The 27,974-nt window shown below is 54.9% G+C and overlaps 2 protein-coding genes across 4 annotated transcripts in view; one reads left to right on the plus strand and one right to left on the minus strand.

Annotated features, from left to right (window-relative positions):
* KLHDC4 (kelch domain containing 4) overlaps positions 1–21,448 on the plus strand; it is a 31,996-nt gene extending 10,548 nt beyond the window's left edge. For 2 of the 3 annotated variants that reach the window (XM_020890174.2, XM_020890175.2), the window contains exons 5-12: positions 89–225; positions 11,521–11,613; positions 12,624–12,783; positions 16,873–16,948; positions 18,723–18,931; positions 19,381–19,783; positions 20,252–20,383; positions 20,936–21,448. In XM_020890174.2, the coding sequence (XP_020745833.2) occupies positions 89–225; positions 11,521–11,613; positions 12,624–12,783; positions 16,873–16,948; positions 18,723–18,931; positions 19,381–19,783; positions 20,252–20,383; positions 20,936–21,105 (1,380 nt within the window). In that variant the 3' untranslated portion in view covers positions 21,106–21,448. The remainder of the gene's footprint in view (positions 1–88; positions 226–11,520; positions 11,614–12,623; positions 12,784–16,872; positions 16,949–18,722; positions 18,932–19,380; positions 19,784–20,251; positions 20,384–20,935) is intronic. The other variant, XM_070451423.1, reaches the window with a different exon arrangement.
* A 2,200-nt stretch (positions 21,449–23,648) lies between these two features.
* JPH3 (junctophilin 3) overlaps positions 23,649–27,974 on the minus strand; it is a 77,861-nt gene continuing 73,535 nt past the window's right edge. The window contains exons 4-5 of the mRNA XM_020890177.2: positions 26,950–27,848; positions 23,649–25,375 (exon numbers count right to left, since the gene is read on the minus strand). Of these exons, the coding sequence (XP_020745836.2) occupies positions 25,295–25,375; positions 26,950–27,848 (980 nt within the window). The 3' untranslated portion in view covers positions 23,649–25,294. The remainder of the gene's footprint in view (positions 25,376–26,949; positions 27,849–27,974) is intronic.

Raw genomic sequence — 27,974 nt, forward strand, 5'->3', positions numbered from 1 at the left:
GGCTTGGAACTGAGTGACTGGGGGCAGGTCTCCAGTTGGACCAAAAGCTGTCTGGCTGTGCCCTGACCCATTATCGTTCTCTCAACAGGCCGTGGTGGTGCCCCAGGGTGGTGGGCAGCTGTGGATCTTCGGTGGGGAGTTTGCCTCTCCTGATGGAGAGCAGTTTTACCACTACAAGGACCTCTGGGTGCTGCATTTGGCCACCAAGACCTGGGAGCAAGTCAGGTGAGGTGCTCGGTGATGAGTCCAACCCCTGGGCCCGCTCCTGTCCCCTGCCAGCATTTGGAGTTCACAACAAGTGGCTCCGGGAAAGCACATTCGTGCAGGCCTGATGGTGGTGGTGGTGGCACGTGATGGGGTGTCCCTCAGTGACCTGCCAGGCTGTGTGTGACGCATGCTGTCTCGTGGCCTTCAGACTTTCCAGGTCTGTGACAGGTGTTAGTTCCAAGGAAGCAGGGAGGCACTGGGGATATACAGTCACTGTCCTTTGCCACGGACTCCAGCCCCCGCTGAGTGCCCCACTCAAGCTGCGTTCTGCTGCTGTTAGCTCGGTAATGCTTACAAAGCATTCGAAGCCTCTGTCCTGAGTCAGAAGTTGTTCCTGCTGAGCAGGTCATTATTTCATTGTTGATTGTAACTGAAGGTGAAGAATTCTTTAAGGAACATTGTGGAGCCTGCTCCATGCTAATACAGAGGTGCAGAGACAACTCGGCCTCTCTGTTCCAGCCTGGGTAAAGTGGTATGGCAGGGGAAGTGTTGGGTGCTTTATTTCTTATCTTTTTTTGTCTGATGGACTTCCAAGCCTGCCTTCTGGGCCGTGGTCTCTGGTTCTCAGTGAGGAGATGAGCAGAGGAGCGGAACTGTGCTGAGCTCTAGGAAGAGCTCAGTGGCAGGGCGCAGCTGTGCGACTGACCAGAGCCCTGGTCCCTGTGAGGTGTAAGTCAGGGGATGGAGGCTGTGTCCCCGGCTTGGCCTCTTCCTCTCTTTGCCTCCACTCCCCTTGTTACAGCGCTGGGCTGCAGCCCCTGCGCCGCCCAGCCCAACATGGTCCGTAAGATGGCACACAGCATGCCTCGTGTGGCCCCTTCTCCTGATGTTACAGGGCCTGCGGACACCACGGGTCGGGGGCAGGTGTCTCAGGGCGGGGTCCTCAGTGAGCCACACCCCAGAAGCCACAGGAGAGGGACTCCTGAGCATGGCAAGTAGGAAGCCTTCTCTAGCGGAGATGACGCCACCAGGACAGTGGGGAGTCATGGCAGCTGTACAGCGGAGAGTGAGCTCGTGTCCAGAATAGACTTTTGTTGAGCGGTCAGCAGCAAGCCCCTGGATGTGAGACAGCAGCCTCGAGGGCTCCCAGAGCAGGTTGGGGCTGTCCAGTGGGGAGGGCGGGGCGAGCACGGTCATGCTGGCCAGAGCGTTGGCAGCTTGCTGTTGCATGCCTGCCATCGACCCCGTTCACCTTTAGGAACAGACCCTAAAGAAATACTGCCTTTCGTTTCATACAGAAAAGCGTGTATGGAAATATAGTATATGCATGAAAAACTAAGATGCAGAGCAACACATGCCTGAGTGTGTGTGCACACAGGTGCCTGCAGAGTGGGCCAGAGAGAGGTGCAGGCCCATGTGTGTGCACACATACACGCACACACGAGTGCATGTGTATACACATGGTCCAGAAGGGTCTGGATGTTTCCAAGTTTTCTTTTGACTCCTAGATCTTCTATTTGTACCTGTTCTAGTATCGCTCCATTTTAATTGCTATATGGTTTTATAGCCAGAAGGTTTTTCTCATTTACTTAAAATATTTCTTTGTTGTGCACTCATTGTTTTCATAAGAGCTTTAGGATCAATTTTTCAGGTTCTGTCTTTAACCATTCTAATGGGATTTCGATTGGATTGCAGTTTTTAGATTGCACCTAGGGAGAATTAACACCTTTCTAATCCTCAGTGTCTCCCTCCCACACCGCATCCCAGGAACGTTTCACATAACCTGCTCTTAGGAGTCTTAGTTAGATTTAATTTTTATCATTCAGTAACCTTTAAACTGGCCCAGAAGTAGACTTTCCAGTCAGAGAGCATGTGTTCCTAGAGCCTTCTCCTGTGGCACTGTGGGCACAGCTCTGAGCAGCGCCCAGGGGTCTTGTCTGGGGTGTTTCTACTTGTTCTCAGGCTCCATCCTCGCTTCACAGTGCAGCAGGCACTACTGCAGGGTGGCTGCCTCGTCTGCACTAAGAAGGGGTGTCCTATAGGACTCAGGAGGTTCAATAGCACGAGTTGGTGGTGGAGTGGCTGGAGGACTTGTCAGCCTGTGAGGAGGGCTCAGAGCCGAGCGGACACCTGTGTTGATGATTCTTGGACTGTGATGCCCGGGGAGCTCTGAAGATGCATGTTCTTGCCTTCCTCCCTCCAGATGTCATCTGATCCAGACCCGCTTTCAAATAGGGCTCAGGAATCTGCATTTAACAGCAACCCCTCTGCACTCCTCAGTGACCCTGATCCAGACGGCCCTGGATCTCAGCTGAAGGCCTCGCCTACCAGTGGGTCTCATGCTTATCTTAGGCACTGTTCACTAATGTGAAAAACGTCTGCTACCCTGTAAGAAAACTCACATAAAATGCCTCTTAGATCCTTCACGTTGAAAAAGAGTGTGGATATGGCTTCTGTAACTTACTGCTTACTGCAAAATGAAAGCATCTCCCCACTTGTTTGGCAGGGACGTGAGGGCCTAATTGACGAAGCCCAGCAGTTTGAGGGAAAGAGAGAGTGAGAAAAGGTTACCCAACAGTGAAGGCCACAGAGGCGGGCTTATATCAGCACTGGGGTCTGCGGAACCTTTCTCAGCTTGTGAATTAGGGTTTATGAAGCCGTGCCTTAATACTGGCATGGGAGCTGATCCACGGTGCTCTTAATGTATGAAACCTGGACATTTCTGCCAGTTTTTCTTGAGCAGTGACACCAGGAAGTTGATAGCTAAGTGGATATTGTGCCCGAGCTCCTCCTCTGTCATCTCCATGGGGCCAGCAGCCACTGCCAGACCCAGCACCATCTCCATCTGGAACTTGATCCTGGACTTCACTTCATCCACTTTGGCCTCCGTGTTCTCATTGTGTCTGCAAAGAAGGGAACCTGCCAGCCTTCTTCCGGCCTGGGCCCCACATTTGTGGGGTCTACTTAATCAGACTCTGAAGCCAAAACCACATCGTTCTTCTTGGCCGGCTTATTCCTATTGAATTCCTTCAATGTCTTGATGTCCGCGTGGGGGATAACCACAGCCTTGGCCTTACGACAGTGCTGCTGGTCCCCCAGAACATGTATGGAGAATAGGGACGGGCAGTGGGCTTAAGCCTGATGGTCCTGAGAAGCATTTGAGGGTCATCGTTCTTTTCATTGTTGTTTTGGCCAGGCCATGCAGTGTGGGATCTTGGTTCCCTGACCAATGTTCGAGCCCATGTCCCTGCATTGGGAGTGTGTAGTCTTCATCACTGGATCACCAGGGAAGTCCCTTCTTGGCTTTTAAGCGGGCTTTTCTCCTGGGAAGCAGGGTGATTCCCAGATGTCCGCTTTGTCCTTGATGTTTGCCCTACTCATGTTTCTGTAGCACGTTTACGAGTAGCCCCTTTGGAGACTTTGCTGTCTTCCTTTATGCATGCTCTCCATTCTAGTAACGTTTAATAGACATCATGACAGTTTGAAAACAAGAGGAAAAGTCCTGGTGTTACTAACGTCAAGGAGACCAGAGCTTAAATGTCAGCACGGCCTCCTGATTTATGTTGGACAAGCGTGACCAGCTTTACCAGATGTTTTGAGAGTCCTTTCAGTCTCTGCCTTTGGTGGTAGGTGCCTGCACAACTGACCTGATTTTAAGATTCTGTCTACTAATCCTGTTTTTACTTTCATAACATATACAGCCTCTCTCCCTATCCTCAGCTGCATTTCCTCCAGAAAGTAGAGGAGGAGAGTGGGCTGTGTTCCATGGACGTGCAAAGGCAGGAGTCAGCATTTACCCACCTGTCCCGTCTCATGTCTTTCCTGAGGAAAAAAATGGCAACCTGCTCCAGTATTCTTGCCTGAAACATTCCATGGACAGACTGCCTGGCAGGCTATAGCCCATGGGGTTGCAAAGAGTAGGACACTGCTGAGCTACTGAGCACCTGTCTCTTATAGCACAGACTTCTCTGTGGTAGTTTATTATTATATGGACACCCCACAAATGGCGGTTTCATTGCTGATCATTAATAGTTAAAAGAAGGACAGAGCTCTGATAGGCTGCCTGGATTCTAGAGACTGCTGCTAATTATTCTGTGCAACATGATTAAATACTTACTAACCCCCCAAATCTGTTTTTTGAGTGGTGCTTAGAAAAGTGGGGTCAGATTCTGAAGGTACCTGTTTGGTTATGGGGAAGATGCTGTTGCCTGTGGTTTGAGTCTGGCTTCCGGCCATGTCAGAACCAGTCTTGCAGGAAGGTCCCTTCTTTTTCTGAGGATGGGCCGATAGATCAAGTTAGCTGTCATCTCAGCCTGTGTGGCCTTGAAACTCTGGGGTTACGAGAGAAATTTTTCCTCTACTCAGTAAATGTCTCAGGAACAGCATGGTACTATGGCATATCTTTTGTAAGGTGTAAACTTTAAAATAACTCGGGGACGCATTTGCATACTGAGTGCCTAACGCTCTGTTTGTATCTGAAGCCCATGGAGTTACTTGATGTGTGTGCATTTTCTGTAAATGTCACTGCAGCGGCAGGTTGGAAAGGGCCTGGGTGATGCTGAGTGGCAGCGTGCCCTGCCAGAGCGCCGCACCACACGTAACTCGGATGTGCTGAGAGCTCTCCCTCCCACGGCGGGACACATGTATTTTTGTGCCGCTTATAGATCTGGCTGAGTAGGACATGTGAATTTTTTAAGACTCCATATTTAGGAGTGACGGCAGTTGAAAAGTGCCTGTTGAAGATTCAAATATAAACAGGTTTTTTTGGGTGAGTTTATTTTTCTGATGGGGCATATAGAGCCTTTTTATAGAAAAAAAATTCCCGTTTTGGTTACAAAACACAGCGATACTTGGCTACTGCCAGGAAAGTTAATTGAGTCCTGCGTGCCTGGCCCATGGAAGGACGACACTCCCTTCAGATTCTTGGGCCGGTGGCCCTGACCTGGCCACCTGGGGGTCATCTAGCGGTGGCTCGGCCTGCTGGCACTGTTTCCGTAGGCCACTGCGCCTCTGCAGTCACGGCTACTGGAGTGACACCGGGAGCAGTTGGGCTCTCCTGCGTACCTTTTCTTGAAGTAGAGTTGGAAGCGAACCTACTAGCTTTTGAATGAAAACCTGTTTCCCAGGTTGTGTATTTGTAAAGTGTTATAACAGAAAGTTTCTCAGAAGGGGAGTCTGCTGCGCACCCAGCAAGGTGGTGTTTTTCTCATTCACCTTCTCTGTTGTGTAGGTAGCTGTATGGTATGGCTCATCACCACGGCACCCGGCATGGGGGCATGGGGAGGTGGTGCGGCAGCTTCTGCCTGCGGCCTGCTCCAAAGACAGTGCCGCTTCCTCTTTGCAGAGAGCACAGGCATGGACCTGTGGTGTCACGGCCTGGCACAGCCCCTCCTTCTGAACCTTGTCCTTCTGGTGTTTTTTATTACGAATTTACATGAGAAAACATGCTTACTCAGTTTGTGGGTGATAAAAAGCTAGGAGGGAAAGCAAATAAGTTGGTTGGCAAATTCAGCTTTCAGAATCATCTTTGTGGACCAAATCAAGCAAGATGAAATTGAAGTGGGGTTGAGTTTTCCTTGTAGGTTGCATTTGAAAGAACTGCCCTTGCTAGAAGGGAAGAAGGATTTAGTAAGTTGAAATCCTGGTTGTCTGCATCTGGTGACACTACCCCAAGGCTGATGCTTAAAGATTGGATTAGCAGGATATAGTCTTCAGGGACAGGGACAGATAGTTTTTGGTTGACTTTCCATGGCTGAGTACATTGGTCAGTTTGAATGACATGTTAAAAGGGAAGTTAGTAAACTGGGCGTTAGGAGAGAGAGACTGGGATGCTGAGGCGTTTGAGGAAAGGTGAGAGAAAGGGATTTGTTCTAGATTGGAATAAGGGAGGACTCTGGGGGTCCTCATGGCCTTATGTGATGAGTCATTCATCTGAGATTTGCCAGTGGGGAGACGCTAGGTTGGGCAGCTCAAGCTTCTCGTTCATTTTGAGAGTTTCTGTTGTGTCTTTTAGGGCCCATGGTTTGGGGGAAAGCTTTGCAGAAAAAAGTGGAAATAAATGGAGAATAATGCCTTCTATAGAGAAGAGCTGGGTTGGGGGGCTCAGGTTGTAACCATCCTTTGTAGCCTGGACTTGGTGGTTGGCTTGTGTAGGTGGGAGAGTCAGATGGAGACAGCACCAATGCAGAACAGGGTGAGCAGAGGTGGCCTGGCAGACGGGTCTGGCCTGACCATGTCAGCTCTTTTTAAACCAGCTCATTTGTTTCCTTACTCTTGAGTTTTAAGGGCTGCTTGTGTATTTTGGATAACAGTCCTTTATCAGGTGTGTTTTTTGCAAATATTTTCTTCCAGACTGTGACTTCTAATTCTCTTGATACATATTTTGCAGAGCAGAAGTTTTACATTTTAGTACAGTCCAGCTTGCATGCGTGCTCAGTTACTGCCGTGTCTGACTCTTTGTGACTCTGTGGACTGACTACAGACTTCAGTCTGACTACTGTGGACTGTAGTGCACCAGGCTCCTCTGTCCATGGGGTTCTCCAGGCAGCAATACGGAGTGGGTTGCCTTTTCTTCCTCCAGGAGATCTTCGCTACCCAGGGATTGAAACCAAGTCTCCTGCATCTCCTGTGTTGGCAGGCGAATTCTTTACCACTGAGCAATCTGGGAAGCCAGCTTGTCTGTCATTTATTTTACATGTAGGCCTGTGACCCATTTTGAGTATTTTTTGCAAAAGGTCTGCAAAAGGACACAGAAGGTTTGTTTTCAGGTTCATTCTTTTGCATGTGGACATCCAGTTGATCCAGCACCATTTCTTGAAGACACTGTCTGCTCCATTGTATTGCCTTTGCTCTTTTGTCAAAGATCAGTCGACTGTACTTTTAAAAAGTTGATTAGTTAGTTTTTGGCTGTGCTGAGTCCTTTGCTGCACAAAGGCTTTCTCCTTGCGTTGAACAGGGACCATTTTTTATTGCGGTGTGCAGGCTTGCAGGCTTCTCATTGCAGTGGCTTGTCTTGTTGCAGAGCATGGCCTCTAGGGCAAGTGGGCTTTAGTAGTTGCTGTGCATGGGTTCAGTAGGTGTGGCACATGGGTTTAGTTGTTGCCTCATGGCATGCACGGCCTTCCCTGAAATCGCGGCAGGCTGACTCAGCCACTGGAGCACAAGGGAAGTCCTGGTTGACAGTACGTAGGAAATCTGTTTCTAGGCTGTCTTTTCTGTTCCACTCACTTGTTAATTCTTTCACTAGTACCCCACTGCTCTGATTACTGTAGCTTTGTAGTATAGTCTGATGTCAGGAAGTCTGGTTCTTCCAGCTCCATTTCTCTTTCTCGGGATTGTTTTGGCTATTTGAGGTCTTTTGTGTTTTCATACAAATATGAAAATCTTAGTTCTATGAAAAGCACCCTTGGTAATTCAATATGGATTGCACTGAATCTGTAGATTGCCTTGGGTAGTATCCTTTTTTTGACAACGTTGATTCTGCCAATCAAAGAACATGGTATATCTTTCCATCTGTTTGTATTGGTTTCAATTCCTGCCCCCCACCCCATCTTCAGTTTCTTTCATCACCGTCTTATATTCTGAGTACAGGTCTCTTGTCTCCTTAGGTAGATTTATTCCTAGGTATTTTATTTATTTATTTTTTGATGTGGTGTTAAATGGGATTGCTTTGTTAATTTCTCTGTGATCTTTCATTGTAGTATATGGAAATGCAACAGGTTTCTGTGTGTTAATTTTGTATCCTACAACCTTAATGAATTCATTGATGAGCTCTACTAGTCTTCTTTTCTTTTTTTTGTAGTTTTCTGTTAGCATGTTTAGGATTTTCTGTATGTAGTAGCTTGTCATCTGCAAATACTGACAGATAATTACTTCTTTTCCAATTTGGATTCCTTTTAATTTCTTCTCTGATTGCCATGGCTAGGACTTCCAAAACTGTGTTGAATAAAAGTGGCAAGAGTGGACATCCGTGTTCTGTACCTGATTTTAGAGGAAATGCTTTTAGCTTTTCACTGTTGAGAATGATGTTAGCGGTGAGCTTGTCATATATGGCCTTTTTTATGTTGAGTTAGGTTCACTCTGTGCCCACTTTCTGGAGATGTTTTGTCAAAAGATTTTTCTGCATCTATTGAGATGATTATATAGTTTTTATTCATCAGTTTGTTAATGTGGTGTATCACACTGGTTGATTTGCAAATGTTGAAAAATCCTTGCATTCTTGGGATAAATCCCACTTGATCATGGTGTGTGATCCTTTTAATATGTTGTATTTAGTTTGCTAGTATTTTGTTGAGAATTTTTGTGTATATGTTCATCAGTGGTGTTGGCCTGTAATTTTCCTAATGGTATCTTTGTCTGATTTTGGTATTAGAGTGATGGTGGCCCCATAGAATGAATTCGGAGTATTTCTTCCTCTGCAGTTTTTTGGAATAGTTTCAGAAGGGTAGGTGTTAACTCTTCTCTAAATGTTTGGTAAAATTGATTTGTGAAGCCATCTGGTCCTAGACTATTGTTTGTTGGGATGTTTTTAAGTCTCAGTTTCAGTTTCAGTGCTTGTGATTGGTCTGTTCATATTTTCTGCTTCTTCCTGGTTCAGTCTTGAAAAGTTAGAACCTTTCTAAGAGTCTGTCCATTTCTTCCAGGTGGTCTTATTTTATTGGCATATAGTTGCTTGAAGTAGTTACTTGTGATTCTTTGTATTTCATGATGTCAGTTGTAACTACTCGTTTTTCGTTTCTCACTTTATTGATTTGACCCCTCTTTTTTTCTTGGTGAGTCTGGCTAAAGGCTTATCAGTTTTGTTTATCTTTTCAGAGAATCAGGTTTTAGTTTCATCAATCTTTTCTGTTGTTTTCCTTTTTATTACGTTTATTTCTGCTCTGTTCTTTATGCTTTTTCCGTCTGCTAATTCCAGTTTTGTTTCTACTTCTTTCTCCAGTTGCTTTCAGTGTAAGGTTAGGTTTTTTGTTTGGGACTTTCCTTGTTTCCCGAGATAAGATTGTATTGCTCTAAACTTCCCTCTTAGAACTGCTTTTGCCACGTCCCATAAGTTTTGGATTGCCATGTTTTTGTTGTCATTTGTTTCTAGGTTTTTTTTTTTAATTTACCCTTTGATTTCTTCAGTGATACATTGGTTGTTTAATAACATTTAGCCTCCACATGTTTGTGTTTAAAGTTCTTCTTAGGATTGATTTTTATCTCATAGCGTTGTGGTCTGAGAAGAAGCTTGATATGATTTCAGGTTTTCTTAAAATTACCACAGCTTGCTTTGTGACCCAGCTTGTGATCTGTCCTGGAGAACTTTCTGTGTGCACTTGAGAGGAATGTGTATTCTGCTGCTTTCAGGTGGGATGTTGTATAAATATCACTTAATCCCATCTACTCTAGTGTGTCATTTAATGCATTGGAGGATTTTTGCAGAAGCTAACACCTGTGGCTGGCAATTTGTTACATAAGTGAGTTTTTTAAACAACTGTTTATTTGGCTGGTTTGGGTCTTAGATGTGGCATGTGGACTCTCCAGCTGCAGTACATGGTGTCAGTAGTTGCAGCACACGGGCTCTAGAGTGCATGGGCTTTGGTAGTTGCAGTACCTGGGCTTAGTTGCTCTACGGCATGTGGGATCTTCTCAGACCAGGGATCGAACCTGTGTCCCCTGCATTGGCAGGCGGATTCCTGTCCACCGTGCCAACGAGGAGTCTCCCTTGTGAGGCTTTGATAAAGTAGTCTGTGTCTGTACATATACAGGATCGTTTCAAGTTGCTAGTATAGTAATTTCAAATGCACTTCCAATATCCTACATTTATATTCTCCTCACGATTGCTGAGTTTGGTGTCATATTTGTGTGTGGGTCATTTCCTACCTTCACTGTGTGTTTGCCTTTATTGATGAGCTTTTCTGTTCATAATTTTCTTGTTTCTAGTTAACGGGCTTTTCTGCTTAGAGAAGTTCTTTTAACATTTGTCATAAAGCTGGTTTGGTGGTGCTAAGTTACCTTAGCGTTTGGATGGCATCACTGACTCGATGGATATGAGTTTGCGTAAGCTCTGGGAGTTGGTGATGGACAGGGAGGCCTGGTGTGCTGCAGTCCATGGGGTCGCAAATAGTTGGACACGACTGAGTGGCTGAACTGAACTTGCTTATCTGTAATACTCTTTAAACGATGTGTGCTTACTGGGCTGCACTGGGTCTGTGTTGCAGCGTGCGGGCTCTTTGTTCAGTCTGGACGCCTGCTGCCCGTTTCCTGGTGTGTGCTGGCCGCCATCCCCTCGGCACGGGGGTGCAGGTGCTGTGGCCCATGCACACTCCTGACGTGGTGGGGCAGTGGCCAGCGCCTGCTTCCGAGTCTCTCAGAGGTGTCGGCCTGCGGGCTCCTGCGACGGCCAGGACAGTGACTGGCGCCTGGCACACCCCGTGCGCACTTCCCATGTGGAGGGGGCCGGTACTTGTCACGTGCTCGCGGGTCTCTGGACAGTAGTGGTGGACTGTGTCCTCGTACAGTGGGAGCAGTGCCTGGTGCCTGCTCGTGGATCCCGTGGTGGTGAGGGCAGCGCTTGGGCCTGCCCGTGGGTGTCTTAGCTGTTGCGACGCCCACGCGTCTGTGGAGCTCATGTGGGTGCGTCCTGCTCGCTGAGAGTATGTGTGCAAGGACGGGAGCCCTGTGGCGGTCCTGCCCCTCCTCTGTGTGCCCTAGCAGTGGCGCCTTGCCTTTGGCAGGCCTGGGCTCCTTCCCAGTGCTCCCTCGGTGGCCACAGTCCAGCCTCTGCAGGCTGTCTCTGCAGCTAAGCCCGATCCTGCCCCTGAGCCTGACCTCCGATGCCCAGGCATCAAGCACAAGGCCCCTGCACACACCTGTGGACACGCGTCTGAGGCTGGGCCGTGCAGGGTGGCGGTCCCCCTGCCGTGCAGGGTGGCGGTCCCCCTGCCGTGCAGGTCACCTGTTGTGCCTTCTGCTTGCTGGGTCCTGTGCTCTTCTCTGAGGCTCCAAAGCCCCTCCTATGTCCAGGCTGGTCTCCCCGTCGGTGAGGGGCCTGCCTCGGGTGCAGAGCCTCTCCCCCTCCTCAGCCCCTCCACGGTTGTGGGTCCCTTTTCACATCCGTTTAGTTTGTTTGCTTTTTTCTTTTCTCCTGCCTGGTTACGTGGAGGTTTTCTCACGTTTTTGAAAGCCTGAGGTCTTCTGCCTGGCACTTAGTGGATGCTCTGTTTGAGTCGTTCCACGTGTAGACGTGCTTTGATGTGTTTGTGGGAGCTCACGAGCTCCAGGTCCTCCTCCTCCGCCTGCCAAGCACCTGTTTTTTGTGTTTTTTCAATTTAGGTCACCAGGTGGTCCTTCAGGCCGGAGTGGACATCGGATGGTGGCCTGGAAGAGACAGCTGATACTTTTTGGTGGCTTCCACGAGAGTACAAGGTCAGTACCAACAGGAGGGTCCTCTTTCCTGGCACAGTAAGGAGGCAGCCTCTCTACGGGAAGATCCGCTTGGAACACACGTGGAGGACGCCGCCCATACCTTAAACCAGGGCTGATAGCACGGGCACGTTGCTTGGGCAGTCGCACAGGCGGGCCCTGAGGTTGGCTTACTGCTCTGCTGTCCCTGTTGTGGGATTCTTCATAATTGTTAAAATGACTGTTTATGAAGTATTTCAAGAGTACAGAAAAAATTTAAAGTTTCTCGAAGAGATAATCTGTGTGGTCACCATCTGTATCAAACAAATTAGTTCAACCTTCAGAACCCAAATACAGTTTTTATTTATCCTACATGCAGAATTTTTCTGCTAGATATCTGCCATGTGAAATCTGAGAAAACAGTGGAATGTGATGGTCTTTTAAGAACTGAGCCCCCAGCTTCCTTAGTTCACCTACTGAAAGCCTTGCTCCCACGGAAGGGTGCATTTGGTGGTGGGTGCCGGTCAGAGAGTTCACATGTGCCCCTGTCCTATTCCCAATGCCCTGCTGTGGATGGGTCTCCCAGGGCCACAGTGGCCTGCATGTGGGCGCAGGGCCCGAGGCCTGGGTGACCCGAGTGCAGCAGGAGTGACAGGAATCATGTCTAAGGGGTGAAGCTGCTTGTTCCTTCCACGTGTCCGTGCGTCCTTCCTGCGGAAGCAGGCCCAGCTCTCTCATCATGTGACTCTGACCTGAGCCCCTTGCCTGTGGCTGCCTCTGACCTTCCCTCAGGACACCATTCCCCCTGTGTGTGACTTGGGCAGACCCACCCTTCCCCATACTCTCCCTTCTCAAGACCCCATCTGAGTTTTGAGCACTTTGCCTCTGAAGTCCAGGAGTGTGGAGTGAGCAGGACCACCGTGCCTTTTGGAATGCCTCAGAAAGCACAATGTGTAGGAAAGGTACCTCTATTTTAAACGAAGTTCACATTTTCATGTTGCTGCCTCTTTGTTTTTGTTCTTGTATTACAACAGAGATTACATCTATTACAATGATGTGTATGCCTTCAACCTGGACACTTTTACATGGAGCAAGCTGTCCCCATCCGGGACTGGGCCCACACCCCGGTCGGGCTGCCAGATGACCGTCACCCCTCAGGGCAGCATCATCATCTATGGTGGCTACTCAAAACAGGTAAGACGTGAGGGATGCAGGGGACTTCTGTCTGCTGTGCTTTCAGTCTTGCCGATGATGAGAACCTCAAATAAGATTGCATGTTAGTTTAACGTGAACGGTCTTTTCTGTTATTTAGATGAGACATGGACAGAGGTGTGTTGTCCACTCCTGTGAACGCACTGAGGTTCTGTATAGCCTTGCTGTGTTCTCACCCACGTGCCACAAGGTGGCCCTTTCTCCTCCTCCTGCCCTGCGCCACCCCGACTCAGCCAGTGGTCATCCCTTGCTCTGGAAAAGAAAACGGACAGTTGTGACCTGCCCGGGCCTTGTCCAGACGTGAGAGACATGGGCTGTGGCCAGAGTTGCCTCTTAATCACAGCAGATGCTCCGCAGAGCCAAACAGGATGACGAACAGCAAGCTGCATTAGGCTGACCCTGTTTTAATCAAGGCCCTCTTTCCCCACTGCTGGTCTTTGACAGCTGCACAGCAAGGGGGCAGTCCTAGCACTACGATTCAGAGGCGACTGACGCCAGGCCTTGGCATTGGATGGAGTGAGAAGCTGGTCTGTTTGCCCTCATGGTGGTTTACCAGAATTGATGAAAGACGTGGATGTGATGGTGTGGTTGGTCTGGGTGGGGACACTAGTCACAGGAGCAGCACGTGGCTCCTCCTGCCCAGGTCACCACCCAGCCCGGGGTGTCTGGCTGAGCTGGGCAGCATCCAGTGAGGCAGCCTGTACCACCAAGCCCTTAGCTCATGAGGATAGATCTCGTGGTGGCTTCCATGTTCCACAAACAGTCCATCTGGGGACCTCAGCCATCATCACCCCCAGTTCTGAAAAATTCCTGCCGTTGTCAGACTAGCAGAACCAGTGATAAGTGGTGATAAAGACTGACCTCTTGTTGCCAAGGTGCTGAGGGCGGCTTCTGGCTGGCGGTCATGCTGGCAGGCGGAGGAAGGCCCCATGTGCCTCACTCTTCCGGACACAGAGCCAAGAAGCAGTCCTGGCAGGTTTATTGCAGTGCGTCCTGGCCTGTCCAGAGGGCGCCTCCAGCACACACAGTAGGGCTGTCCGTCCACCTGCTGCGAGGCGGCCCATCGTGCCCTTGGCCTCCCTTGGTGTCCCCCCATGCTGACCAGGCCTCCTGCTCCGCTGTCAGGCTGCTGCTGTGTCAGCGCTCAGGCCAGGAGTGACATGGGGGCCCTTGGCCCCTCCCTGGCAGCTCTGTCCCCCTCATCTTGGTGCTCCCACGCCCCCGCTCCAGTCCTCCCCCAGTGCTGTTGGAGTCCTTTCTTAAGAGTGGCCGGGAGTCTGGTCCACTGCAGTGCTGCCCTTGGAGCGCCAGAGCGCGTCCCCTGCTGGGACCAGGTGCACCAAAGTCGGGAGCCTGGCCAGGGCTGTCTCCTGCTGACAGTTGAAGGGCTCGGCTCTGAGTGTGAGCCTGGGGCAGTAGGAGACTCAGGACACATGTCCAGAGCTCGTGGTCCAGGCAGGAGGGTGTGGGGTGTGTGTACAGGCTGTCCTGGGCTCTGGGGTCCCTGATGGTTGTGCTGTGACAGCTTAGCGCTGTCACGCTTGGCACATGTCTCTCAGATGTCCGTGTGAGCAGAGGAAGGAATCCTGTGTGAAGTGCACGCCCTAGTCACCACTCTGTGGAGTTAACGTCTGCTCACCCAGAAGGAGAGCTGAGACCCTGGGTGGACACGCCACAGCCCCTAGGAGTCAGGCCCACCCCATGTCCTCTTCCAGCACAGCTGAGTGTCGTGCCAGCGTGCTGCGTGTCACCTGGAAGGACCGCACAGGCCACCACAGGAGAAGCCAGCGCACGGTGGCCTCCAGTCACCCCCATGTGGATCAGGGGTGGAATGGGGGCGTTGCACACTTCGGGAGGAGCCCCGACAGCTGTAGCATCCTTGCACCCTGGCTGCTCTGTGGAAGCCATAGACCCGGCTGGCAGAGCGTCTGCTTGGGAGGGGCTCTGGCTTATAGGCCACAGGGGGTGTATTTACACATGACGGCCAGGTAGACCCGCTCCGCTTATTGGTCTAGGAAAGATAGAGCAACACCACGGATACCACAGGTGCGGGAGGACGACGGGAGGAGAGGGAAGGGCTGCACTGGCGCTGTGATTGGTTTCTAGTGATCCGTCTGCGGTGCCAACTTCCCTTAAGTGTCCCCGCGGGTGAGGCCTCAGTGTGGGCTTAGCTCCTGTGAGTGCAGGGCGTTGGCCTGGAGGGTGGGCCTGGGAGTGGCAGCCACTTCCTGGTCAGCCTGCAGGACGGGAGGACTGTCTCGGGGACTGTGGTGTGCATAGGCTGGCCGCCTGACTGTGAGAGTCCCCGCAGACGAAAGAGGAGGCAGGGTCCCGGTCTCGTCCTTGGTTCTAGGATGCTCAGGCCACAGTCCAGTCACAGACAGGTGGATTGTTTTGTTTTCCAAAAGGAAGATAGCTTTCCCCCTTACGGTAAACAACACGAACTCATTAGTAAACAAGACAAGATGAATTTGCGCACGTCAGCTGAGAGAACAAAACCATACTGCCCAGTGATAAGGCCTCGCACCCAGACTTGGGATTCTAGGACTGTCCAATGAAGTCACAGGGTTCTGTGGGGAAGTGGCTGATTCCAGAACTAGGGCAGGAAGTGTGTGAACAGTGCCGGGGCCCAGGAAACCCAAGAAACCTGCACCAGTGGGGCGCATCAGGGGCTCATGACCTGCCCTCGAGAGTCCCCAGGGGCCAGAGCTGGAAGCATGTGAGCAGTGGGATGAGTCAAGTGGTATCAGACTGTAGTCCAGAGGAGACCCAACGGTGCACGGGTGCATGTGATCACAAGCCAGTGACTGAATAAATTCAGTACACGGGGAGGAGAGGCAGATGCCCTGTGCACTGTTCCAGCCCAGGGCAGACCCTCCACCCTCCAGGAGGTGGAGCATGACAAGGGGCTGCACACAGGGATGCTCTTCCCACAAGGACAGGCTGGGAAGTTGGGGTGGGGGCGGTAACTGGACCACAGAGAAATCCGATGAACACCTCAGCCAGCTGACCCAGGTCCACGTCTGCGATGGCGGTCATGGTGACAGCATGCACCCTTGGGAGGGTGGGATGGAAGGGCACTTGACCTCTGAGACCCCACCCGGAACCCATAGCCTGTCCAGTCATGAGAACAGTGTCGGACAGGTCCCAGTGGAGGGCGCTCTACAGGACACATGACCAGCACTCCTTAACGGCAGGGTTACCAGAAACAAGCCAGTCTGAGCAGTCTTCATGGCCCAGGAGGCCAAAGGATCCACGACAGCCTAGTGGGCCCTGGGACAGGAGAAGGATTTTGGGGGGAACAGGAGTGTGAGTGAGCCATTGGCTCAGGTATGGCTCACTGATGGTGCACACACACCCATGAAGGCAGGGGGTCAACAGGAAGGGGAACAGTGCAGGGCATATGGAAACTCCGTACCAGCTGCTCAGGTTTTCTGTAAACATAAAAATAGTCTGGAGTTAAGAGTTTATTAAAAATCGGGAGTTTGAAGGACAAAGACCTGGAAGTAAAAGCTGCTGCCCCCAGCAGCTGGAGCCCCCCAGGAGAGTTGTACTGCCAGGTCGCCGTCCAGACGCCTGTGCCCTGAGGGGGAGGTGCAGTGTGCACACTGGGTGTGCTCCAGAGAGCCACAGTGTCTGCCTGCCCAGGCCGTGAGCCTGGTGTGAGGCCGGCGGCGCTGCTGAGAAGCTCAGCAAAGCTTTCGGGCGGGTATGCTGGCGTCTGCACAGAGTTTCATCTGGTCCTTGGACCAAAGCTTGAGTCCCGATATTCGGAGGTGATGGGGATGGAGGGCACATGGGGTGAAGGTGGAGGAGGGCCATGTGATGACTGGAGAGGTCCCTGCGCCAGCCCATCCACCCTGAGCAGGGCTCGCCTCTCGGCCGCAGGTATGGCCCTGAGCAGAGGGCTCTGGGGGGCTTGGAGGGAACCTGTCCTGTTTCAGATTTTGAAGCTGATCTGAGTGAAGTCTCCTGTGTCTCCTCCACAGGAACCGGGACCACGAGCTTGAGGGGCCATGCATGGCATGGTATGGCACGTGTTCTTCTCACGGCTCCCTGTTCCTTTTGCAGAGAGTCAGGAAAGATGTGGACAGAGGCACCCAGCACTCCGACATGTTCTTGCTGAAGGCTGAGGAGGGGAGAGAAGGTATGTGTGCTGTGCCAGGGACAAGCCACGTGGGCGGCTGTGTGTTGGCGGAAAGGCAGGCAGAGGGTTTGGGGCTGGCGGGGAGCCCCTGCACGTGCCCCCTCGCCTGCGGGCAGGCCAGTGGACGCCTGCGAACAGCTCCCACATCCCCTCCGGGGCACCGAGGATGCACTGAGTTAAAAACCCTGGTGGTGTTGGTCCACCCACGGTGCCTGTGTCAGCTCATTTCTTCATGCTCAGTGTTAGGACGTAGACTCCTGGAAGGCTTATGGTGGGGTTGAAGTCACCACTGTTCTTTTTTGTTAATTGCAGTATAGTTAATGTTCAATGCTGTGTTAGTGTCAAGTACTCAGCCGAGTGATTCAGTTATATCTAAGTATATCTGTTGCTTTTCAGACGGTTTTTCTTTACAGGTTGTAAAATACTGACTGAGGTCTTGTGCTCCACAGTAGGTCTCTGTTGATTTTACACATAGTGGCGTGTGTCTGTTAATCTCATACTCCTAATTTATCTCTCCACACCTTCCCCTTTGGTAATCCTAAATTTATTTCTATGTCTGTGAGTCTGTTTCTGTTCTGTGAGTAAGTTCATTTGTATTCATTTTTAGATTCCACACATAAACTATACCGTGTGATATTTATCTCACTCAGTATGATCATCTCTAGGCCCATACATGTTGCTACAGATGGCATTATTTCATTTTTTTTAATGACTAATATTCCATTGTGTGTATGTATGTGTTGCATCTTCATCCATTTCTTCTGTCAGTAGTCATTTAGGTGTCTTCCCATTTTCCATTTTTTAAAGCTCAAAAACTAGTGATTTGGTGAGAGAAATCACTACCTCCTCCCCGACCCTACTGCCATCCCCTGCACTACATATGAGTTTAAGTTTTATTATTGCTGTAACAGTGCTTTATACTGGCTTTTCTCAAAAAACAAGGGAGTTGTGGGGGAGGCGGTTAGCTGGCATGGTGCCAGTGGTGGGAGAGGCTTAACAGGACGGGGCCTGTCTCGTCCTGGGCTGCCCCTTGGCCCTGGGACGCACGTCTCTGCGGGACCAGAGGCCTGCTGGGCAGGGACCTGTCCTCTTTCCTGCTGTGACGTTCTTTCTGTACAAGGCGTTTCTCTGGTGCAGAGGTGATGGGGACGTGGAGCCAAAGTCTAGAGCCCCTTTCACCTGTCAGCGAACCTGCACTTGAAAGTGGACTGTGTTCTAGGCAGTGGAACCCTAGCCCTTTCAGAGTTGGGGGAGTACCCCCCCCCATGCGAGGCACGCTGAAACTCTCTTATTTAAACACTGAGCCGCTGGTTGTCAAGAGTGATCTTAATGGCCTGCTAATGCATGCAACTGGGGTCGTGCCTCCAGGGGATGCTTGCTGTGGGTCGCTTCATTACAGAAAAACATCCCTGTCCTTTTCTAAAATCTGCTGGGGAGACTCCCTCACGTTCCACGCCCAACCCCCTCTTGAGGGTTATTGTGCAAATGCAGTGCCCGCCCAGAGGGAAGGACTGCAGTGCTGGCCCGCCCTAGGGCGTGGTGTGCAGCGAGGGGGGGGGGGGGGGCGGCAGCGGGCCAGCCTCCTTTTCACGCCTGCCTTCACAGCACCACTGCTCAGTACCCCAGGCGAATGTCGGGAGGCTGTGTGGACGGGTGACCTCTGCGTAGACTGGCCCTCGAGGAGGATGCATGACCTCCGGGGTGGCTGGCCCAGCACAGACCACGGCTGCGCCCTCCTGTGGGTCCATGGGTCCCCACCTCCTCTTCTTGGCAGACAAGTGGTCGTGGACACGGATTAACCCTTCTGGAGCCAAGCCCACACCGAGATCCGGATTCTCAGTGGCTGTGGCCCCAAACCATCAGACGCTGCTCTTCGGAGGGGTGTGTGATGAGGAGGAGGAGGAGAGCCTGGAGGGGGACTTCCTCAACGACCTGCACTTCTATGACCCTGTCAGGAACCGCTGGTTCGCAGGGCAGCTGAAGGTAGCGTGGGCCCCGGACCTGCGACACCTCCCTCACCTCAGGGCCGCCCCTGTCCCCGTGTCTGTGGGGCTCTGTGGAGCCATCGTCACCATTTCACCGTCACTGAAGGCGGGGACTGGGTCGCCCCTGCCCTTGCTGCCAGCACAGGCTGGGAGCGGCTCAGGGGCTGCTGTCCTGGGGCTCAGCTCCCTGGGGTGCGTCAGGTCGGGGGCCTCAGAAACAGGGCCCTAGGGCCCAAAGTGGGGGCAGTGCACCCTGTGGGGAAGACTGGCTCCGGACGAAGTGCCCTGGCACCTCTGACGGGTCGGACGGCGTGAGCGCTGTCTGTGGCTCGTTCCTCCGAGAGGTCACACCGGCGGGCGTGTGGCCCTGGGTGAGCCCGGCGGTGGACAGGGGTCCTCTGACACTCGGGCGCTCGCCTCATTGTGCTGCCTGCTCTCTGTCTGCAGGGGCCCAAGGCGGAGAAGAGGAGGCGTAGGCGGGGCAGAAAGGCGGAGCCCGGGGGCGCCGACAAGCAGGAAGTGAAGGGGCCCAGTGCCCAGGAGCCCCTGGAGGTAGTCAGGGAGGTGGTCTCAGAGGACGGGACCGTGGTCACCATCAAACAGGTGCTCGCTGCCCCGGGAGCGGTGGGACAGCTGGAGTCGGATGACGACGACAGCCCCGAGGAGGCAGGTGTCGCCCCGGTGGAGCCCAGCCCTCGCTCCAACGCCATGCTGGCCGTGAAGCACGGGCGCCTCTACCTCTACGGTGGCATGTTTGAGGCCGGCGACCGCCAGGTGACCCTCAGTGACCTCTACTGCCTGGACCTCCATAAGATGGAGGAGTGGACAGTCTTGGTAGAGATGGACCCAGGTGAGGGGGAGCGCCGTCCACCCCACACCCACAGAGAGTGCCTACAGGCCAGGGGAAGGGTGTAGGCTCACCCAAACACCACTCGTGACCCTGGACCCGCCCCAGGCAGTGTGGACTGGATGCCTGCCTCCCCGAGGGGCCCTGTGTGCCCGGAGTGGACCCTGGTCCCCACCGCCCCGTCACACCACAGGCAGGCTGCATGGACGTGATCACTGCTCAGTCCTGGGCTGAGGCTGAGATACCTTCAGATCCACACGTGTGGGGAGAGGCTCTGAGTGGCTGAGTGTGAGACCCTCCTGTCTCGGGAGCACAGCCTCGGCCCAGCCCTACCGGGAGACGCAGGGATGAGGTGTTGGCCTTGAGCCCCAGACATGCTGGGTGGGCCCTGCACTCACGTCCCGGTGTTTAGGCAGACGGTGGCGTCCTCGGGGCAGCCGTGCTGACACTGATTTTCCCCTTTGCTTAAAGAATCTCAGGAGTGGCTGGAGGAGACCGACTCGGACGAGGACAGCGAGGAGACTGAGGGTGCCGAGGGCGGCGGAGAGGGGGCCGAGGAGGAGGAGGAGGAGGAGGAGGAGGACAGCAGCGAGGAGGGTGGGGGTGAGTGCCGGGGGGTGGGGGGCACATTGGGAGGAGGGGGAGGGGCCAGCTCCCCCAAGCTCACAGCTCCCCTCCTTTTTTTTTTGGTAACAAGATTTTAAAGTTTACTAAGTCTTTGTTAAAGCTTACTTTGCTGTGTGGCTTAGATGGTTAAGAATCTGCCTGTAATGCAGGAGACCCGGGTCCGATCGCTGGGTTGGGAAGATGCCCTGGAGAAGGAAATGGCTACCCAGCCCAGTATTCTTGCCTGGAGACTCCCATGGACAGAGGAGCCTGGTGGACTACAGTCCACGGGGTCGCACAGAGTCGCACACGACTGAGTGACTAACACTGTCTTTCACTTCTTTCACTTTGCTGTGTAGACATGCCCCCGAGGCAGGCAGCTGGCGTGTGTGTCTCACTGTGTGGAAGGTGTGTGAGCACCTGCTGTGAGCGGGGCCTGTGCTCTTTCCTCGTGCAGTCCTCCATGGAAGTGGGGTGCTCACACGCTCGCTCCGCAGGACGTGGGCCCCTTCCTCACTGAACATGTTTCTCTCTGCTTCCCCACCAAAGAGGAGCACCCCTCGGTGGCACCAGGCGAGCTGTTTGCAGACTACCTGCCCAGGACGGAGCAGCACTGGCTGAGGTGTGCGCGGGACGACATCGGGCCTGGCGCCCCGGAGAGGAGGGTGCTGCGGGCCGCCCAGGCCCTGGCCCAGGCCTTCTACGACGGCTCGGCCTGAGCGCACTGCGGACGGAAGTTGGACCGAGGGAGGTGCAGTCCCCTGCAGCTCAAAATAAACTGATCTGGCCTGAGGCCGCTGCCCCTCTCCTGTGCTGCACGTCCGGCTGGGCCGCTGGCAGGTCGGGACTGGACTAGGGCGAGGGTGAGCCATGCCCACGGTGCAGCGCCTGGTGGGATGCAGGGCTCACAGGGCTTCCCCTTGGCACAAGCAGGTGTCCAGCTCTGCCTGACTGCGCGGTCAGCCGTCTCATTCCTGTCTAAAAAGTGCTGGAAGCCTCCCACCGCTTGCTGTACAGTTTTCTTGGTTCTTTGGAAAATAAAGTGCCTGTCGGTGGGTGGTCTGCTCGCTGTGCCGTCGGGCCTGGCCTGGGGTCTCCTGGAGTGTCTGCCATGTCAGGGTTGCCCGGGCCCTCCGTGGGCCTCCTGCCTGCTCTGTGCTGTGTTGACTGGCTAGTGAGCCCACCTCCTCTCCCCGCCTTTGGATGGGCTCACCCCTTTGTCTCACTGGCTCCCCAGGATGGAGTGGGGGCTCCCCAGGATAGAAAGGGGGCTTCCCTGGGTGGAGAGTGTTCCCCTGGATGGAGAGGGGGCTCCCTTGGGTGGAGAGGGATCCCCTGGATGGAGTGGGGGCTCCCTTGGGTGGAGAGGGATCCCCTGGATGGAGTGGGGGCTCCCCTTCAGGGGACAGTCAGTGTGGCGCCTGCTTCCGTCGCCCTCGTGGGGCCCTCTTGCTGGCCCCCCTGCCTGGCCTGGCTGTCTCTGTCCCGCCGCTCCCTGGGGTGGCCAGCGCCCCAGTGTGTGTGTGCCCACACCCTCACACCCCCACTGCCGGGGCACAGTCTGTCCCAGAGGTCGTGTTCCCAGACTCATGGACACGTGGTGCAAGTACATCTTTGTCTCTGGTTTTACAAAGGCAGCTGCGCTCTTCCTTTCTGAGTCAGAGACATGGTTGGTAACTGGGGCCTGTGGTTTCTCGGTCTTGCTTCCTGCCGGGTTCCTGACGTGGGCAGCTCTGGGCAGAGCAAGACCAACCAGCCTGAGCCTGGCTGCCCGTCACTCCGCCCTTGTCTGGGCTCCTCCTCTTACCAAACTGCCTGGTGGAAAACCCTTATCCCCCACAAGACTCACGACACCAGGACAGTCCTACCTGGGTGTCGTGAGTTGACCATGTGTAGCTGTGGGCAGAGGGGTTGTGATGTGTGGAAGGTACCGTTACGTCAAGTTTCTGAGAGAAAAGCAGGAAGAGTTGGAGGCGAGCCCTGTGGGCTGAGCTGAGCTTCACCCAGAGGAGATGGCCTTCGCCCAAGGGGCCCGGGGGACCTGCAGGGCCGGTCCTGCTGCTGGGTCAGGAAAACTCAAACTAAAAAAGGGTGAAAGACAGAGACAGCTTGTTTCACTCTCCCCAACATTCGTCTCCTTCAACAAGTCCGCCACGTCCTGGGCTTGTTACCTGGACCTCTCCCTGGGGCTCTTGGGTTTTTAAGTGGGGTGGCCATATGACTTACTGTCCAAAGTGGGGCTCTAGAAATGAAAGGGAGCCGTTTGATGAGCAGGCCAGCACGCTGGGGTACGTTCACCAGGCCGTGCAGGAGTCTGGGCGCCCGCCCTATGCTCTGCACACTACCTGGGGGAGTCGTGGGCTTCGTGAAGGTGGGAAAGTGGAGAGTGCCCTTAGCTCCCACACAGCCCCTACAGAGGTCGTCCAGCAGGGAAGCAGGCCCACTTGTGTTCCTGCAGCCACGCTGAGCTCTTCTGCATGGACCCCATCTTCCCTGTCAGTTGTCTGGGTGCAGGTGCAGCTCCCAGCCTGGGGACAGCCCGGCCCCACTCTCCAAGGCCCAGCCGAGCAGCCCAGGTCTCGGTTTCTCCGCCCTGGTTTTCACATCTCGAGCTCGGAAGCAGCTGTCAGGGGACAAGACGCCTCTCGCGAGGCTGCTTTGGGGTTAATTAAAGCCTGCCAGCGCTCTGCACTACTGGGGCCGCCGCTCCACTCGTTCTTCCCCGTCCCGCATGTCCACCAGGGATGTGCCCGGCAGTGGTGGGTCAGCCGGCCTGGCCCTGAGGGAGCCTGTGGACGTGCTTGTTGGGAAACCCGGGGTGCTGACAGGTAGGCCGGCCAGCCTGCGGGGCAGTCCAGTCTTTGACCACCGTCTGGAAACCAGTTAGAAACTAGCTTGTGGAGCCCATCGGCCCCAGGGTGTGATGGTCTGGGTGGAACCCACTTGGGATTCCCTGGGTGCAGGGAAATGGCAGCAGTCCAGGCGGGTGCTGCTTCGCTTTTCAGGGGTGCTGCCAGCAGATGGACGCGGGGTAGGACACCAGCCTGCCCCTGGTGAGACCCCTGCCTTGAATGATGGACGTTTGTGCTGCCACTGTTTTGCAGGTGGCTCAGGATGTTTGCGTGTGAATGAGTATGTGCCCTGCCTGTGTGGGTACCATCTGGGTCCTGCAGTGCCCAGAAGGTACCAGAGGTCTCTGACCTTTACCAAGTGTTGCAGACGGAATCACAGGACACACCCAGCACGGACAGACGCGCAGAGCTGCGAGGAGCAGGCATGTTTATTTGGTTCTCTCCAGGGCTGCGGCAACCACGCGGTAGTAAAAAAAAAAAAGAACCAAAGATGTACAAAAACATGGAACATCCCTTTAGAAAGTAACAGCATCAGAAATGTATCTTCTGCAGATCCTCCCTCCCTCTCTTGTGTCCCCCACTCCCCCAAAGAAGACCCCCAAACTCAACCCAACTGGGAAAAGGAACAGGGGGTGAGTCTGTAACAGAAAAAAAAAAAAAATAGAACTGAATTTAACTGGAACATGCTCTAATCTTTAGTTTATTTCTGGTTAAAAATATAGCAATCCAGTGCAGTGTAGTAAAGAAATCTGCTCGAAACGTAGCAGAGAGACAGCTGAACAAAAGCAGAGCAAGCAGAGCCCACGGGCGCCGAGCCCCGGGCCCCCCCAGGCTGAGCGCGGGCCCCACACACGTGTCCACGCACGCGCCCGCCGGGCGGGCACCCAGACGGTCTGGGACCTTGGTGTTTAGTTTGGACAGTGGACAGCGCTGGCGGCAGACACACCAGAACCTGGTCTTGTGGGGCTGAAACAAGTACGTTGCATATTCTGGAGGTGGATATGTCATGACTGCTCAGGAGCTGTCAAGCCCCCCCTGGGTTGTGACCACATTCCTGTCTTGGGACCCGACCAGCCCCTGAGTGCGTGTGAGGCATTTAGGAGGAAAATGCGGGTCTGCCGGGGCAGTGGAGGCAGGCACAGGACGAGGTGGAGACCACGGGCTCAGAGACAGCCAGAGAGGACCACGTGGTGTGGGGCCGACCAGGCTGTGGACCTCGGCAGGAGCCTGGACAGGCACTTGCGCCCGCAGTGCACCAACGCCACGTGCTGGGGCCCGGCCCGACGACAGGCTGTCCCCGTGAGGTCTCCCCCCGGCCCCCAACCACAATGTGCCCCCTCCCCTGCCCCCACTGCCAGTCCCCTGGAAGCCCACTGTGCAGCAGCCCTGGGGGCCTGGGTTGGTGGGGGAGGGAGAGACAGAAAAATAAGGACTTTGCTGTAAGACGGTGTGGGGAGGCGGCCTCTAGAGGGCCATGGGGCAGCGCCAGGGGCCAGGGTGTGATGGCTTCACGGGCGCCCCCCGGGGTGTACAGCAGAGGTCTGAGATGGAACAAGGCCCAGGGGGATGCCCACGCCTGTCACACGCTCGTCCAGAACAGGAACGTAGGGTTACCGGACTCCCCATGTGCGGCCATCCCCAGCCGCTGGCCCCCGCCCCGCCCCCCACAGCTGGACCACTGATCCTCCGCCCAGGCTGCCCCCTCCACATCCCAGATGAAGTGTGATGACAGCGACGGTTTGATTTTTTTTTTTTTTGCCGCGAACTTGCCGGGATCCCTTTTCTTTCCACGTCAAGCTGGAGGGTCGGCGTGCTGGCCTCCTTCTGCCATGCCACACAGCATAGTGTTATACAAGCAAGGAACTGTGGCTAAAATCCAAAAAACATTACCCAGAAAAAAAGGCAAACTGTGAGTAATACCCAATCGTGTGGTTCTGTGAAAAGACTCGGAAGTTGTCATTGGGTGTCCGAGCGACGAGCCTTCCCTTTTGTTGTTTCGCTTTGAAACGTCCCCCGTTTGTACCCCAACTGTTTTTTTGCGAAAGTGACAATCTCCTCAGATGAAAAAGTTAATAAACAAAATGGCAACTCCGATGTTTAGCAAGATCACCATGGCAACCAGGATCGGCGCCGAGCCCTGAAACAGAAGGCGAAAAGGTGAGGTGAGCCTGTGGCGTGCCCCTCCTCCTGAGCCAGACTAGGGGTTCCCAGGGGGCTGGGTGGGGGGAAATGGACATGGATCGCTTAGGAACCGGTCAGAGGCTCCCATGAGCGTCCAAGTCTGGACTCTGAAGCCCTTCAGGTCTGCACATCTCCCGCCCCGGGTCTCTGAACACAGCCGCCCCCTGGCCTGCGGTGTCGTTGCCTCCAGCTCTGCACAACCAGTCTTCAGAAGCGGCCCCTCTACCCAAGCGTGGCCCCAACCCAGGGAGGGCGGAGCTCTCTCAGTCCTCTCCCTGAGCTGGCGGTGTGCAGCCACGGGAGCGCCCTGTGCAGTCCTGGGGCAGGAAGCCCACCGGGGCACGCAGACCTTGGCCCTTCCCTCCCGGGGCCCTTCATCCTCAAGCCTCTGCAGGCCCCAGGGCTGTACAGGGAGAACAGAGCGGCTGCCCCGGCCACCCCAGGTCGCTGTGGGAAGCCTTTCCATGGAGGGGTTCGGCACTGGTGGCGCTCCTGTAAGTAGCTTTGTCTTAAAGCACCCAAGACGCGCTTTAAGAGGTTTTAAAGCAGGAGCGTGGTTCAGGGGGCTAAATATAGAGCCCTTCCTGCATCTCCCACCCTGCCCGATGCTCGGCTTCCTAAACTAACCGTGTGCATGTGCACACACACCATGCGAGTTTCTGGAAGAGAGCTGGGCGTTCGGTCCGCGAGGACCGCCTGAGTTCAGAGAGGGCGGGCACGTCTCAGGACCAGCCCTCCAGGCTCACAGTGGCTGCTGGGGGCTGAGCACGCTGCGAGGGGCCCCAAGGGCTGGTCACATGGGGCGTCCGTCAGCCGCTGGGCTGTGGTCGGAGAGGTTTCATGGGTCCTGCCTGCCGTCATGCGGTCGAGGAAGCAGGGGGCGTCTGCTTCCAGGTGGGAGCGAGCCAGCGGTGGGGGGAGCAAGGGACCTGGGGGGTGTCCCTCGGGGTGCAAGAGCCCCAGCACTCAGTCTGGCTCAGGCCTCTGTCCTCTCCTCCAAACCGCCTGCCCTCCGTGGGGGGGGGGGCGTGCACGAGACAACGTGGACCTCACAGCTGAGCAGGAGGCACCCCACCCCCCACAGGGCCCCAGGAACCTGGGTCACAGCCTGCCTCGCCTATCTGATCCCACCAGCCCGAGGCACTGTGTCCATCTCACCCACGTGGGAGCGGACATGCGTGTGTCCCGCCTGCTCTGTCTGGCCTCTGGGTTTCCCTCCAGGACACAGAACTTTCCTTAAAGGTGAGGACAGCAGGGGGAGAGGTCCGAGAAAGCTGAAGGAAGGTTGGGCGGGGGGGTGTTCCAGGGTGCCCGTTTCTCTTGCGGGAGCTTTCAGAACCACCCAAGCGCTTTTGCTGGAAAGATGGCCCGGGGGAGTAACCCTCGCGGGGACCTATCAGAGGCAGTTCGGGAATCCCTGTAGGTGGGCTTCCTGCGGCGGAGGGTCCTGAGAGCTGGATGCGCCGGGTCAGGCTCTCGCCGCCCAGCCCCCATCCCCGACCCCGCCGCGGACGGCTGGTGCCCACTCACCGTGCTGGCCTTGAGCTCGTCCCCGTTCTCGTCGTCAGACTCCAGCGCCACGGGCGAGGACCTCTGGGGCGGGGAGAAGGTCAAGTCCCAGCGCAGCAGCCGCGGCTCTGCCCGGTCCCCCAGCCTCAGGCTCTCCAGCCTCTGCACTGCGGGCTCCGTGCAGGGGGCCGGCCTGGCGTGCTCTTTGTTCTGGGACTTGGACCGCAGTCTCTGGGCCCCGAAGGCCCGGTCGTCGGCGCGGTGGTCCTCCCCGGGGCCCCGGCCGGCGCCCCCCTTGCTGTAGCGTCTTTTTGGGGGGTGCACGTCCTGTGCATACGAGTCCATCCTCAGCAGGGGCTTCATCTCCATCTCGTAGTTGCTCAGCTTCTCCTCGTCCAGCTCCAGCAGCTTGGGGCCCCCGGGGCCGGGGTTGCCGGCCCGGTGGTGGGAAGTCCAGGAGAACGTGGTGGGGGACTCCGTCCGCCGCTCCCGGGGCTTGGGGTTGCCGGACTGCTTGTGGCCCGCGCCCCGGATGCGGAAGTCATCCGCGGGCTGGCTGCTGCGGAGGGCGCCACTGCGGATGCCGCGGGAGCCCCCGGCCTTCTCCTCGGCCCAGCTGTTGCGGGCGTAGTCCCCTCCCCGGCCCTCCAGCAGCATCTGGATGTCCCCGCCCCGCTCCTCGTCCACCGAGACCTGCCGGGAGAAGTGGGCCACCTTGTTCCTCGCGGCGGGGGCCGGGGGTGGGGTGGCCGTGGGGCTGGCGGGGAAGCTCTGCAGGGGGCTGTCGTCGGGGGTCAGGTCCGAGGGGGTGGTGCCCTTGCGGTACAGCTCGGGGCTCTCCTGCTGCGGGGGTGTCCCCGTGGAGGTCACCTCGATGTCGTCGCTGGAAAGCTGATGCTTCGGCCGCTGGTACTCTAGCCCTGAGGCAGGGAGAAGACAGGTTAGGGTGGGCTGGTTACTCGGGTGTTCTGTGCTCAGGCCCAGTCTCGCCTGAGAATGGAGGGGACCAGGATTGGGCCAGATGGCACTCACTGCCTGCCACCTGG

This window comes from Odocoileus virginianus, chromosome 20 (genome assembly GCF_023699985.2).
Source record: "Odocoileus virginianus isolate 20LAN1187 ecotype Illinois chromosome 20, Ovbor_1.2, whole genome shotgun sequence".
Lineage (NCBI taxonomy): Eukaryota > Metazoa > Chordata > Mammalia > Artiodactyla > Cervidae > Odocoileus > Odocoileus virginianus.